Below are 14,252 nucleotides of genomic sequence, written 5' to 3'. Positions count from 1 at the left end.
TATGGGTATATTATAATAATAATATACATGTATATATGTATATGTATATTATATATATATATATTATATATGTATATATGTGTATGTATATATATATATATACACATATATGTACATATATACATATATTATATATTTATGTGTATATACATGTATATATGTACATTATAGTATATGTGTAAGTAAGTTTAATAATAATAATATATGTTATTAATTTTACAATATAATATATGCATTTTATATATTGGTGAGCATTGGGACTAGCTAATCCTCCTCTTCCACATGGGATTAGTAGTCACCTCCTAAGGAGGTATTTTTGGTGGGCCCAGTATTAACAATCCCATCTAAAACTAGGATTAGATAAAACAAACACGGTACTAAATTTAGTCCAAGCCAGTCCAAGCCAATCCCGTGTACCAAACGAGCCCTTTGTGTCCTAATGGAATATTTGCAACACAAAACAGATGTGAGATGTTGGCTAATCATTGTTTTATCCACTAAATTACACTACAACGGTAACATGCTAATTTTATTTCATAAAACAATTCTTTTTTCTTTTTTCTTTTTCGTGTACAAAGAAAATTAAAACACTCTTTGTGACTAAATGAAAATCATCTTTGTTGAGGCCCAAAAAATCTAGGGATAGGTCCAAATAAATTTCCAACCAATTCGATGTCTTATTGAGAAGAGACTCGATTTGGGCACGTGAAAGTCCGTCATACACGCTCGCACGAGTCAAGATCCACGTGCCACGCCAAACAAATGTGTAATCCGTCACGCTAAGAGTTGAAACAAGCCTATAAAATGCACTGGCTCTGTGAACCCATGCTAATTATCCCGTCAAGCGTCATAGCCCTTTACAAAACGATAAAATTCGAGCACACCAATCGACATGCAATGCCAAGCGGAAAACCCTTATTTTGCACCTAGCCGCGCTACAACCTTAAGTGGGCCCAAGCCACGCAAATGCAGGGGGCTTGCTGAGTGGGTTGTGGTATAGATGGTTATGAGCATTCACAAGGCCCATTGATAGGCTAAGAAGTGGAAGTTTTGGGCTGCTTGGGAGCCCCAAAACTCGAGCCCATTTCTTGAGCCCAAATATGTGGGTAAGCATGAAAGAAAGAAAAATGTAGCCAATTACCTTAGTAAAAATAGTCCATGACTTTGGAAGGCTGCCCCATCCCCTTAGTTCACCTTAGGGAATGGCCCAAGTAACTTAGAAAATATCTGGAAGTCTCCATCACATGGCCAGAGACAAAACCACGATAGACCACCTAGAGAACCAAAAAGTATTTGCGTGTGTAGGCTACTAGGAGTCTCCAGCACATAGCCAAAGACAAACCCAACACAGGCCATTCGAAAAACCAAAGGATACTTGAGCAAAACACCCTTTAGACCAACACCATTACCCACTCCTTTCTTTCACCAACTCTTGCCATAAAATGAAGGAGAAAAGAAGGAGAAATGGAAGCCCAAAATAGGAGATGGTCGTAGGGACAGCTGCGAGAAGGCTCTAGAGCCTCCAAAAATCTTGTCTCTGTGTGTTTGGACTGAAAAAGATTTCACAAAATGAGGATAAATCAAAGGAAGATAAGAGAAATGAAGGGGGAGAATTGGCAGATTTAGGAAGAACCAACTAGTGTTTCTTGGGAAGAAAGAGCTTTCAGCGCCTATAAAAGGGGGCATTTCTTACCCATTAAGACAACCACATCCAGAGAGAGCAAGCATCACCTCTCATCCCTGGAACCCTTCAATTTCGAACCATATTCCTCCATCTCTTCCCATTTTCTCTTCTGGCAAGCCATTCCAGAGCCTGACAAAGCTTTCGTCAAGCTGCCGGAAAATTGCTCAAACCACTCATTTCTCCTCCCTCATCTCTTCCTCTCTCTCACCTCAACAAATTCTCTCGAAATTTCTTCTCCCCTTACTTTGAACCCCTGTTTCTCATAGGAAATCCAAGCCCTCTCTCTCTTTGATGCTAAACTCATGAATGCTTAGCTTCCATGCCACAAGCTTCTCAAGCCAAGCCATATATTTATCTGTAAGCAACTGTTCGTTTTGTTTGTAAAGGAGACCAAGGTATTTCCTAAAGAGCAAATGGGTGTTTCCTAAGAACCAAAGATGTTATGTGCCCAATTGACCAATTTAAATTTGAAAAAAAACTCAGGTCGATATGACCAGACTCCGATCCCTCCACTGAAGCGAAAAGTTGAAAAGAAAAAGATGGTAAGACCCTGAAGTCGATCCGCGATATAGGCGTACTCCATCGGGGAGCTGCACCTAAACTAACTATTACTTAGGCTAATAATATATCTTTCCAGAGAAAATAATCAAGTTTCAATAATGTACTAATACAAATGTAGTAAATATTTAAAAGGAAAATGAAATGTGCACTATAAATATGATTTCTTGCACTATCGGTGCATAATTACATGTCATTTTGTATCCTTCTAACTTATGATTTGGTTATGTTTTTGAGTTAAACTTGTGCTTTTAATAAGTTTTGTGTTTGTTTCAGTGTAATAAGCTTGAGACTCATTAAATGCATTTTGGAGACAAGTTGGCTCATCGGTGTCTGTAGATCAGTCAACTTCATGAATTGGACTGTACTTGCTCAAGAAGAACCAGATAACGAGCCATACATAATTGGAAAGATGCGGAAGTCTAGTTTCTGGAGAATTTTACGGTTTATGATTCCGAGTGTTCTAGAGAAAGTTATACAAGTTTTGGCAACTTAAGGTCAAATTCGGCAGCATCTGCGTTACTGGGGCAAATATCACATTTGAAGGGCTTTCTGATTTTTCCTTGAGCTGGGCTGCATATGCTTGGAAATATAATTCAAAGAGCTTCAAGATCCAGATTTTTCCAGATTTTGGAGGAGGGAATATCAAGCCCAAAACAAGCCCACAAGCTGACTGCAATGAAGTCAATTCCAGTCTATTTTTGGCAGTCAACTTGCAAGGCCCAAACACTTGTACTACTCAGATTGGAATATATTCTTCATAAAGGTTGTTCCAATGGGTGTCTATTATGACATATCCAAATTTGAGCTCCATTGGATACATATTGAAACCTCAGGCATTCCTACACCAAGCCTAGTTCAGAAGAATCGTTTTTTCCAGCAATCAAAAGAAAACTCACATGGGTTGGCAGCAAAAGGCAGCTACAATTGAACACCTTTGAAATCCCATGTGAAGAAAGCTTGAGGTGCAGCAAAAGAAGTATGGGATGGGATTGATTCCAACCACACTAACATAGACAAGATGAAGTAGGAGTTATGGATTGTATTAAAAGAGGAATGGTGGTGTTGGATTTCATCATGATGTTCCTCCCTCTTAGCCCTATAAATAGAGAAGTCTTCAAGCTTCAAAACATACCCCAAAGGGGGGGAGCTCTCAAACACTTCTCTAGAGCTCCCCTCCTTTCTCTCCCTCAAATTCTCTTAGTTTCTCTTTCTAGTTTTCAATTGTTGTAATGAAATCTTTGTGCTGAAATTCTCCTTAAGTTTTTCTAAGTTCCACTTTACTTTTCATTGTTATGTAAATTCTTTTATTTAGTTTCCAAGTTTCAATTATGGTTTTTGTTCTTATTCATTATGCTTATAAGTTAATATGCTAGTTTGAATGATTGATCACCATTTAGGCTTGCATGTTAGCTATCTTGGTTTGAATTAAGAGTAGACACCATGCTTTAATTCGAATTGAACTATGAATAGGAAGAGTATGTATGGACATTCGACAACAGGGATTAGATACATACTTGGTTGTTTAAAATGTTCTTTTATGCTTAATGGATTCCTAATGCTTAGTTTAGATTAGACAACAGATGATCAAATTAGGGAATTAGGAATACAAGGTTAGGACCATACACCATGGCTTAATCATACTTTAGCTAGAATCAATCCGTTAATCTAATTGAACTTGGGAACTTATCTGCTTGAGTTATTTTCTTTTCTTTCTTTCTTGTTTTATTTATATTCTTTCTTGTTTTTCTGTTTTGTGTAGGAAAACTGAATTGGATTATTCAATCACCAATCCCTGTGGAATCGACCTCGCACTTACATATGTTATATTACCGAACGACTCGTGCACTTGCGAGTATCACAAGTTGAAGATGCAGCTGAATCCATTTTGGTGCAACTGAATCGTCACAACACATACACAGTGGTAGACTCATAGAGGCACAAGGAGGTACACATACCTTCACTCGTCGGAAAACGCTTTGGTGTTGGCGGAATCTGCACCTCTGCTTTACCATGGAAGTGCCCACAAACTGCTCGAGGAAATGCCTCAACGAAACTCCTTTTTTTTGCTGTGTTGCTAGGTTGCGCGTAGCACAACGCTCATATATTTTTTTTAAATTCCCTAGCCAAAACGATGTCGTTCAAAAAATGAAGTCTAATTCCACGGAACCGGCTACCAAAGTGCCCTCAGACTTGCACTTTGTCATAATTAGTATTACATACTATTATTAATAATTTAATACCAAACATCCAAGTTCCAATCGCAAAACCCAACGACCCAAATTCCAATCGCAAGGTTTCTTTTTTTTTTTTAGAGAGAACTCCATCCAACTCTTTACAAAACATCTTAGCTAAATAAATAAATAAAAGTCTTTATAAAACATCATATTCATATCCCCTTTTTTTTTTATGTCCCCACCACACCAAGGTTTTTTTTTCTCTTTTGGTTTAGAGAATTCCAAATCTTTATACAAATTTATTCATCGATCAAGTCTTGTGCCTTTAAAATTTGCACCTCCATTGAAAAATTCCTAGATCCGTCAATGCTCATACATGCACACTAAGCCTGAGGAATAGTGTAAGATGCAATTTTTAAATGCAAATAACAATTATTTAAAAAACAAAAACTTGAAATCTAACTACGATAATATAAGAGGATCAGAAATGTATCTCAAAGACAAAATAACCTTAATAACCAAACCTTTCTTTTCCGTTCTTGTTGCGCTATCCAATCACCTACGCGCATTTGGTCCTCATCTTTCTTTTCATCACTCAGTTGTCTAAGTCACCGACGTTGTCCTCATTGTAGGAGAGAATAGACTTTTACAGTACGTTTTGGGGAAGAATAATGCTAGCTAGGTCATCTCATTCTTGATGCATGTGGAACATTTTTTACCGTTGATGTTTGTAGAACATTCTTTACTGTTGATGTGTATATATTTTTAATCGTTGATGTATGTAGGGTATTTTCAGGGGAGGCCTTGAGCATAGGCGGACAAGGCGATCGTCTAAGGCCTCCAAATTGAAAACGCCCCTAACTTTTATAAACATATATACATATGTATATTACTTAAAAAATTATACTATATTAATATTATATTAAGCCCAAGTACTATTTAAAAAAATCCCAATTATTTTGTCTAAAACTAACAAATGGAGACTAAATAAGGGACCAATTATTATTATTATTTTTTAAGTTAAACTGTTTAATAAGTTAATCTAGTTGAATAACCTAGTCTAGTTTAATAACTCAATAAGGGACCACCGCTGGGTATACAATTCTGACTTTGAGTTCATATAATTTTTTTTAATTTATCAAAAAAAAAATCACATAAATATACATAGAGACTAAAAGAACAAATTTTGATAGTTCGACTAGGGCCTCTAAAACCTTAGGACCACCACTGAGTATTCTTGATCAATGATGCGTGTGTGCTGGGACAATTTTTTAGTAGTGCAGCTCTTTGAGCAAATAGGACAGAGGAGAGCAAGAAAAGTGTGATTTGATTAGTTACCATGAGAGTTGTTTGTCACCACTTTCTTTGTTGCTTCAAATTATATTTATTTACAATTTTGTGAAAGAAAAAAGAAATGGAATGTGTCGTTGTTCTGAATCTGAAGCATGACCAAAAGTTTGGACAACGTGTTGTGAATAACTGTCGAGAAGGCCAAGAAGATTGAGTCATTGACCCTTTCTTTCAATTTAACTTGTTGCCAATTCTTTAAGTTAGGCTGCCGAATTCCATATTCCTTCTTCTATTTTTCTTCTTCGTATTTTATATATGCATGTTTACAATTTTCTTTCTATCTTTCTTCTTCTTCTTCTTTCAGGAAACAAAAGAAGAGCATGCTGTAATGTCACACTTAAGCGAGAGTCTCGCCAAAGTCATTTTCAGCGACCATGATTAGCATTTCTCTTGTTATTAAGTGATTTATTTACTTCATTTTTCATTTCTAACTATTAAAATGATTCAACAGATAAATTACTTTGTTCCACTTGCTGAATTTTATGTTCCAAGAAGACAGTAATTGCCTTATCCTAGGTGGGATGAACCACAATTACTAGGTCACTTATTCTAGCATCGGCAGCACATACTTTGAAGATAACTGCAGCTATATATTTTCAATTTTTTTCATTACAAAAGCTGCCCTTTTCTGGCTGTGCCCCACTATCCAAAGTCCCTCCAGAATTTTCACTGGTTGGAAATTCAGCATCAATCATGAAGATACTAATCCTGCTTTAGGAAAAAGTAGCTCTGCCAGATGCCAATACCATTTGCTGTAGCCTGCACTGCACAAAAGCTTCATTGTAATAAGTAGTCAAAAACTTCATGCCATAATTGAAAAGAAATATATAAAAAGACTCTGCATAGTATGGGGAGTAGTGGCAACATGACAAGAGAAACACATGTAAGTATGTGACAAATATTCCTTTCACACAGCCTTTTGTGAATATATAAAAATTTATCTCAAAAGCAAAAGCACAAATTCACTACTGTACTTTGACAGCATAGAAAAAGGTTAATTGCACCAAAACTGCATCATTGATCAAAGAAGTGCTTTTCCAGAAAAATTACTCTTGCTTCAAATGAACTGACCTGAAAAGGAAGTGTCTGATTGAGCTAGTTTAAATATGGTATGTCTTGACCACCACTCAACCCTTCATGCCCTATGAAGATTCTTCCATGGATCAGATTCATTGAGTTTTTTTTCTTCAAGGATGTCATGTGCTGATGAATTTATTTTTTCCTGTGAACAGCAAGCCTGATGGTCAGTTTTCAATATGTTCTGCACAAGCAACAATCAATACATGAGTTTCAAGGTTGAATGGACCTTTTGTCAATTACCTCTTCCATTTTGCCACATGTAATTTCTTGTCACCAGTGAGCAAGGATCAAGAAAAAGAAATATTCCAATTAGCTTTACAGCCCTTCAAGTATTCTGAGGGAATTTGTGCTCTACTTTTCTCAAAAGTGCTTCTCCCACACTATAAGAACCAACAAGCTTCAAGCACATCTCCACCACACATTCAAAAGTTCAGTTTCTCTAATCTTCAATTCAATGACTACTACTCGCAAGCAGCTTGAAGTTCTAACAGATGATCAAACTCCACACAAATGGTGTGTTTTATTGAGAGAAGATGTGTTCAAGAAGTTCATGTCTCAAGGCAGTCCAGCAGTGCACAAGGTTTTTGGTGGAGGGTCATTGTTCAGTCCCTTCTTGTTTGGGAAATTTTTTGATCCTTCTGATGCCTTCCCACTGTGGGAGTTTGATGCAGATATCTTGTTGGCTGGTCTCAGAAGCTCTGGTCAAAGCAGTACTGTTGACTGGTTTCAAACAGATCAAGATTATGTACTAAAAGCAGATCTACCAGGTAAGATTTCCAAATACTTCTAATATATATCTTAGTGATTCAAATCATCATGAACCAAGGAGACTGCGTAGTTGAATTGTGTATATTATTTTGGCAGGTTGCAATATACAAACCTAAGAAATATAGGTGGTATTATTCCTTAATTCACAAGTAAATCTTTTGAGTTTTGAGAGACAAGGAAAGGAGACCTTTTTATCAAACATTTATGTTGGGTTTTGTTGCTTTTGGTAATTGAACATTTAATATTGGGCTCTAAATGGGTTTTTTTTTAAGTACAAGCAATAGTCTAAATTAGAGGAGATGGGAATGAGAATTCGAACCTAAGACCTCTTATCTACAAGTCAAGGCCCTTTTCCACTGAGCTAGACCCCGTTAGCAAAATGGGTCTTTCTAATATCTGATGCATCAGATGGGATAAAAAATCATAACTTCATCTTAGTCCAAATCAGTTTCCTTGTCCCCTCACCACCTAACTAGCCCAAGAGGCTTATTTATAAAATGGTTTATATATATACATATGAAGAGTTTTGAACTAGAAACTAAAAATTCAGAAGTACAATGAGACAGAACAGTATTTTTGATTTGGTGAAACAGGAGATGGGAAAAACAATGTTCAGGTCTATGCAGAAAATGGGAAGGTTGTGGAAATTAGTGGGCAGTGGAAGCAGCAAGGAGGAGATTCCAAGAGCACAAAAGATTGGAGAAGTGGGAATTGGTGGGAACATGGGTACGTTAGGAAGCTTGAGCTCCCACAAGATGCAGATGGGAGAAGAATAGAGGCCTCTGTGACTAATGACCTACTTTTGGAAATCAAAATCCACAAGATCAACCCCTTGGATTGTGATATTAATCATCTGACCATGAAAGATAAGGAAGCAGTGTAAGTTCAACCAAAATATACTGCTAGTGATGACTTGTTTATTTTGACATACTTGTTGTAACATAGGGTGTGTTATGATGTACTATCATACAAATGCATGATATATAAGCTACAAAGAAGAATGAGAAAGCAAAGGGGATGTAGCTCAGATGGTAGAGCGCTCGCTTAGCATGCGAGAGGTACGGGGATCGATACCCCGCATCTCCATTTTGTTTTTCGCCATTTTCCATATTAATTTAGACGACTATGAGCTATTGTCGTATCAAGAAGCTCACACATAGTGAACGACGCTAAAGTTAGAGAATCACAAACAATAAAGATAAGTTTAAGTTTGACGACAAAAAAGGTGACATGGGGTTGGTGGCATTAAGTACAAACTAAGCCAACTTACTCACTTCTTTTTTCTTTTTCTTTTTCTTTTGCTCATCTTGAAATCTACCGAGCTGCTTTAGTGATGAGGAAGGATGGAGTATTGATTATAATTAGAATAGAGAATAATAGGTTCATAACTTGTTGCCCTCAAAGAGAAGATTTTTTCTTTTTGCTGCCTACACACATGAGGAGTATTTTTATTTTTTTTGTCTAAATGCACACTAGGAGTATAAATAAGAGATATTCTACTTTGATTTAAGTTGATAATGTATTTTTTCTATACAAACAACAGTATACTTTAATTTAATTTAAACTACGGGGAGGGGAATTTGAACTCGGATGCAGCGTATATAGCACATCCACTCTAGACAACGTTAAGTATGAAGATTAATCTAATTAGATTAGTTGTCAGTTTTTTTAATCCAACTTTTTTTTTTTTTTTGTGGGTAGAAAATGTCAAGTATCACATGTTTTGCACTATGTTTTGCTGTTGGTTTAAAAATTTTGTGTTTTTTTAACATCGTAGTTATGTTTGAGTTTTTTTTTTATATTTTAGTACAAGTGATAGTCTAAATTACATGGGAGGGAGATTTCTCACACACACACACAATTATGATGTCATGGGGGTTTGAACCTTAGACCTCTTGTCTGCAATTCAAGACCATTTTCCACTTAACTAGACCCCATTGGCTTTTAAAGCACTTACATCCATTTGCCATGGGCCATGGCAAAAGGCAAGGAAAGGCAAGGGGCAATCACTGTTTATGTGAATAGTGTCTGTCCTAGCAATTTTTTTTTATGCATTCCCACCCATTTTAATGGCAACCTAAGAGCAACCATTATTCATATGAGATATGAGGAGAGGAATTTGTATGGAGTTTTGCTAGGTATTTATAGAAAAATGGAATTTTTTTCAAATTTTTTTAGTATTTAAATTGGCTGTTGACGTCACACTAACGTTAGCATGAGGTTAGCTTACCCAGGCAAGTCTTACCTTTAGGCTCGCCCGGACTTGGTGGACCCCAACTCTTGCCAGGGTTGGATTTCATCGTTGAAAAGGGTTTTGGGAGCCTATGGGGCCTTCTGCCTAGCTAAGCTCACCACTGGAAATGCTCTTAACATTGGAATTATATTTAAGTTATTATTATTATTTAAAAAAATAAAATTAATACAAGCTATAGTCTAAACTACACAGAGAGAGAGATTTCTCACGCACACTAACATCAGAGTTACGTTTGAGTATTTTTATTTTTACGTTTGAGTTATAAAAATACATAGTTACGTTATATTGGATTATGGCATTGAATGAGAATTGGATTGATGTTGAATTGAGTTATAACGTTTGAAGTTCAAAAAAGCCCAAGCAACCCAAAAATATCTAAACTATCAAATCCAGCTCAAACTGATCCAAGCCAAATTTCCAATCCAAATGGATTTGGATTTGGACCATATTGCGAACATAAACATTAATAAAATTAGATTTGGACCATGTTGCAGTCGACATGACAACAACAAAATAAAATGACATTATATGTGCATGTCAAGTTTCGTCATGTCGGGTCTATAATGGGTTCATAGATAATAACACGGCTATTAAACAAGCTGATTTAGTAGTTATATGGAAAACATGATAGCGACACGTCACCTTATTTTTGTGAAATATATTTTTAGTTATTTTTCCTTTTTGAAAAATCTTTTAACTTATAATTTATTTCTTTTTCACATATGCTTTTTGGTAATTTATTTCTTTTACATATAAATGAAAAAATATATGTAAATGGATTTATATTCTTATATACTAGCCTCTCCGCACACTCTCGCACTGCTAAATGCTCACTATAGCCACCAAATTTTCCAACCCTTACAAAATAAAATAAAAATAAAAATAATATTGTTGAACCTACCTCCTACGTAACCACCAATTTCCTTAAAATACCGCTAACTTTAATCCTACGCAACTCTTATGTTTTATTTTTAATATTTTTTTAAAGTAAGATGAGCAATAGCATACTAAACTCACACACATTACACTGATATTAGGACTCGAACCTTGACCTTTCCTGGAGAGCAATTGCTCCAAACAGCTATGTTAGTGGATCATTTGCTAATTTTAAAATATGTTATATTAGCGTATTTTGATGCAACTCATATTTGTTGAGCTCATGGTGCAGGCGACCATATAATATAAGTAAATCCAAGTATATGGGACACCATAGAACTCCAAACTTGGAGGATCTTGACTGGTACACAGGTTCTGTGGTCAACCAGTTGTGTTGGAGTTTGGAGCCGCCCAAGCATTAGTGTTTTGTTCGAGTTGGCATTCACATAAAACAATGAACACTAGGCAACAATATAAGACTAGATTAGGGGGATTTATATACATAAATTGCTTGAGGACTTATATAACTATTTGTTTCTCACCAAAGAAAAAGTATATCTATAGTTGATCAATTCCACACTTATTAGTTATATTATTTTTCTTTTGGTGAACAACTCAAATATATTTTGGCAATAATGGTAAATACACATGCAAATTTGGTCCGCAGCAATTATAACGACATTTTATATCTTTATAATGTTGGAGATAACATTGGGTTTTTTTATTGTTCCGTTGTCAATTTTTTCACCTGAATTGTACCAAACATTTAATAATGTTACTTTATGTAGGTGAAAAGAATGTTAAATGCATTCACCATTTACGCATGTCATCTTTGTTTTTTTTGGAATCTTGACGGAACAAGGAAATTTTTATTGATAAAACAAAGAATTACAATAGATGGACAAAACGTCTGATTCAGACTCAAAGAATCACATAATTGGGTGTCCTTAATAAAATCAGGGGCACCTCAAACCAAATAAAGTTGTCCACATTATACAGACCAAATCAAGCAAGTCGGTGTGCAACACCATTTACTTCCCTATGAGTAAGTTGAAAAAGAGAATCAGGAATTTGTTTCTGTAAATGCTTTACGGATATCATGTTAAACTGACTTTATACCAAACATTTAAAATTGCGTAAATGGTAAAAGCATTTAACATTTTTTCTCCTACGTTCGGAATATTGAGCACTCATTGTGTGCACATGATATTTTGGAATTAAACCAAGTGGAGCGTGGAGCTTATAACTTCAGAGGCCCCTTGCTCCAGAAAATGCATTCATTGAATTGAAACAAGCCAAACGGCACTTGCACAGAAATTATTAGTTTTTATTGAGAAACCTACAAAAAAAAAAACATGTCACCGGATAAGAAAAAAAAGAAAGAAATCATAAGCAATTAGAAAAATGAAATAGAATTTGAGGTTCTTATATGAAAATGAGAAGAAAGAGAGAGAAAGCTAGTATTTTGTTCAATTTGTGTTCTTTTGGCTGATTAGATTTGAATGTTTTACACCTCCAATTGGTCAAGGCAGTGAACTTGCCTCTTGCACTCAAATTCGAGTCCCTTTTCATGTAGAATAAACTAATTCAGAGTATTTAGGATATCACTTATTTCCAAAGGACCCACTAGTGTAGTTGTTTGGAGTAATTGCTTCCTCACGCAAGATCCTGGATTCGAGTCCTAGCATTCGTGTAGTATGTGTGAATTTAATATATTATCGCCTCTCTCAATAGGAAATGTTCTTAAAAAAAAGCATTTATTTAAAGAAAAATTCCTTCTTAATATGGATCATTAGGCCACCACCTGCATGACATTTAAAATCTGATTAATATCAACCGACATCTCACATGTTACCTAATTACTAATTAGAAAGGCAAGCTATGAGCATCAAAATATAGACAAAGAATTTAGGACTTTATTCCATTTGGTAAAGAAAGCCAGCAGCATATAATGTAATGAAAAAAAAGTTGATCATCCCGATAGCACCTATATCACCTTGAAATGATCTTCTTTTTCTTTTCAGATTACATAAAAACACGTTTGGTATATATCTTTACAAGGATTTCATGAAAATAAAAAATAAAATAAAAACTTTGGAGAGAGAGAGAGAGAGAGAGAGAGAGAGAGAGAAGGAGTTTAGTTCATTAATTAGCAATGGCTAAACAAGAAGCTTCCTAAAAAGGTGATTAGATGAGATTAGAAAGTGACAACAAGAATGGGAGCTGAGCACCAAGAAATGAAAAGGGAATACCAACAAACAAGTTGCACACACCATGCCTGATGGGAACTTGCATCCTTTTGTTTGTTTCCAAAGAAAATAATTGGTAGAAAATTTAAAGTTTTCCGGGAAAATTAAAAGTGAAAATACTTTACCTCCATTTGAAGCAAGTAAAGATAAGATCTATAGTTCACCAAAAAAAAAAAAGATAAGATCTATATATTATTTATTTATTTATAAAATCTTATCTGGTGGGAAAATGTTTGGGGAGAGCTGGAGCTGGAGCTGGCCTTGGGTTGCTTGCTTCAGCTACAGCAAAAGAGAGAAGAACCATGAATAATACTATAAGAAATTAGTTGCACCAAATGTTTCTAATTTAAGAATGTGACAACTGCTAAGAATTCATCATTCAACTTGAATTATTGGGTTAATCATTACTGAATTCTCTTTGTCTTTTAATTTCATTAGACAAAAATACTTTATAATCATTACCTCTAACTCTTTGTCTTTTAATTTGGAAATGTAATTTAGGCCAAGCTATATGCAACTTTATTTTATTTATTATTATGATTATTATAATTTATGTTAAAGTTAGGAAAGGAGAGAGAAGAAAACTCAGACACACGGGTACTACGAGGACTTGAACCTATCGGTAGGTAGGTATATGCACATATTCTAATTAAGTTATTTTGTTTGAAAAAGTATAGACAAGAAAAACATGGTTTTTTTTCTTTCTCATTGGATGAATACATGTATATTTTTTTTATTTTCTGTCAATGATTGTGAAACCCCAAAAGCGACTTCTTAATTTCTTGTGTTTATTGTTGGGTCAAAATGTGATCCATTCTGACAATATTGGTTCATCCTTTCAAAACTCCAAAGATGGTGATATAGCATTCTCAAAATAAAAGCAATAAAAAAAACCAATTAATGTATAACCTGACACAGAATTTTCTTATTAAAGACGCATTCAAACGTAGTTTAGAATTCATCTCTCGAAACAGAAAAAAGGAATTCAAAAGTTGAAATCAAATATTGAAAACCAATGTTCACTCAATTTTAGGATGATCATATTTTATTTTATATTATAAAAAGTAGGCCAAAATGACATATATAGTCCTTATAATTTTCACCAAGAGATATATTTTATAAGAATTTTTCAATTCATACTTATTAAAGGGTGAACGAAAAGATAACTTGAGAGCGATACATATTAGCATATGAACTAAATAGTTTTGAGTCGGATGAAAAACATGTGTACACACAGAACATGTCATTTGACAAAT

At 35.0% G+C, this 14,252-nt stretch overlaps 1 protein-coding gene, 1 long non-coding RNA gene and 1 other non-coding gene across 3 annotated transcripts; 2 read left to right on the top strand and 1 right to left on the bottom strand.

Annotated features, from left to right (window-relative positions):
- Nucleotides 1–5,982: 5,982 nt before the first annotated feature.
- LOC148295045 (uncharacterized) lies at nt 5,983–7,226 on the bottom strand. The gene is made up of 3 exons (XR_015834987.1): nt 7,090–7,226; nt 6,841–6,991; nt 5,983–6,528 (listed from the first exon to the last, which is right to left on the bottom strand). It is a non-coding gene; the product is annotated as an uncharacterized LOC148295045 (long non-coding RNA).
- A 77-nt stretch (nt 7,227–7,303) lies between these two features.
- Nucleotides 7,304–8,735, top strand: LOC110754378 (HSP20-like chaperones superfamily protein). The gene is made up of 2 exons (XM_021955435.2): nt 7,304–7,616; nt 8,211–8,735. The coding sequence occupies exons 1-2, from the start codon at nt 7,304–7,306 to the stop codon at nt 8,498–8,500; spliced, it is 603 nt and encodes a 200-aa protein (XP_021811127.2). The 3' UTR covers nt 8,501–8,735.
- On the top strand, nt 8,631–8,703 carry TRNAA-AGC (transfer RNA alanine (anticodon AGC)). Its single transcript has one exon. It is a non-coding gene; the product is annotated as a tRNA-Ala (tRNA).
- Nucleotides 8,736–14,252: the final 5,517 nt, after the last annotated feature.

The sequence above is a fragment of the Prunus avium genome, chromosome 4 (genome assembly GCF_965620075.1).
Source record: "Prunus avium chromosome 4, drPruAviu1.hap1.1, whole genome shotgun sequence".
Taxonomy (NCBI): domain Eukaryota; kingdom Viridiplantae; phylum Streptophyta; class Magnoliopsida; order Rosales; family Rosaceae; genus Prunus; species Prunus avium.
The sequence above is the reverse complement of the archived record's forward strand: the minus strand, read 5'-3'. Positions and strand labels throughout refer to the sequence as shown.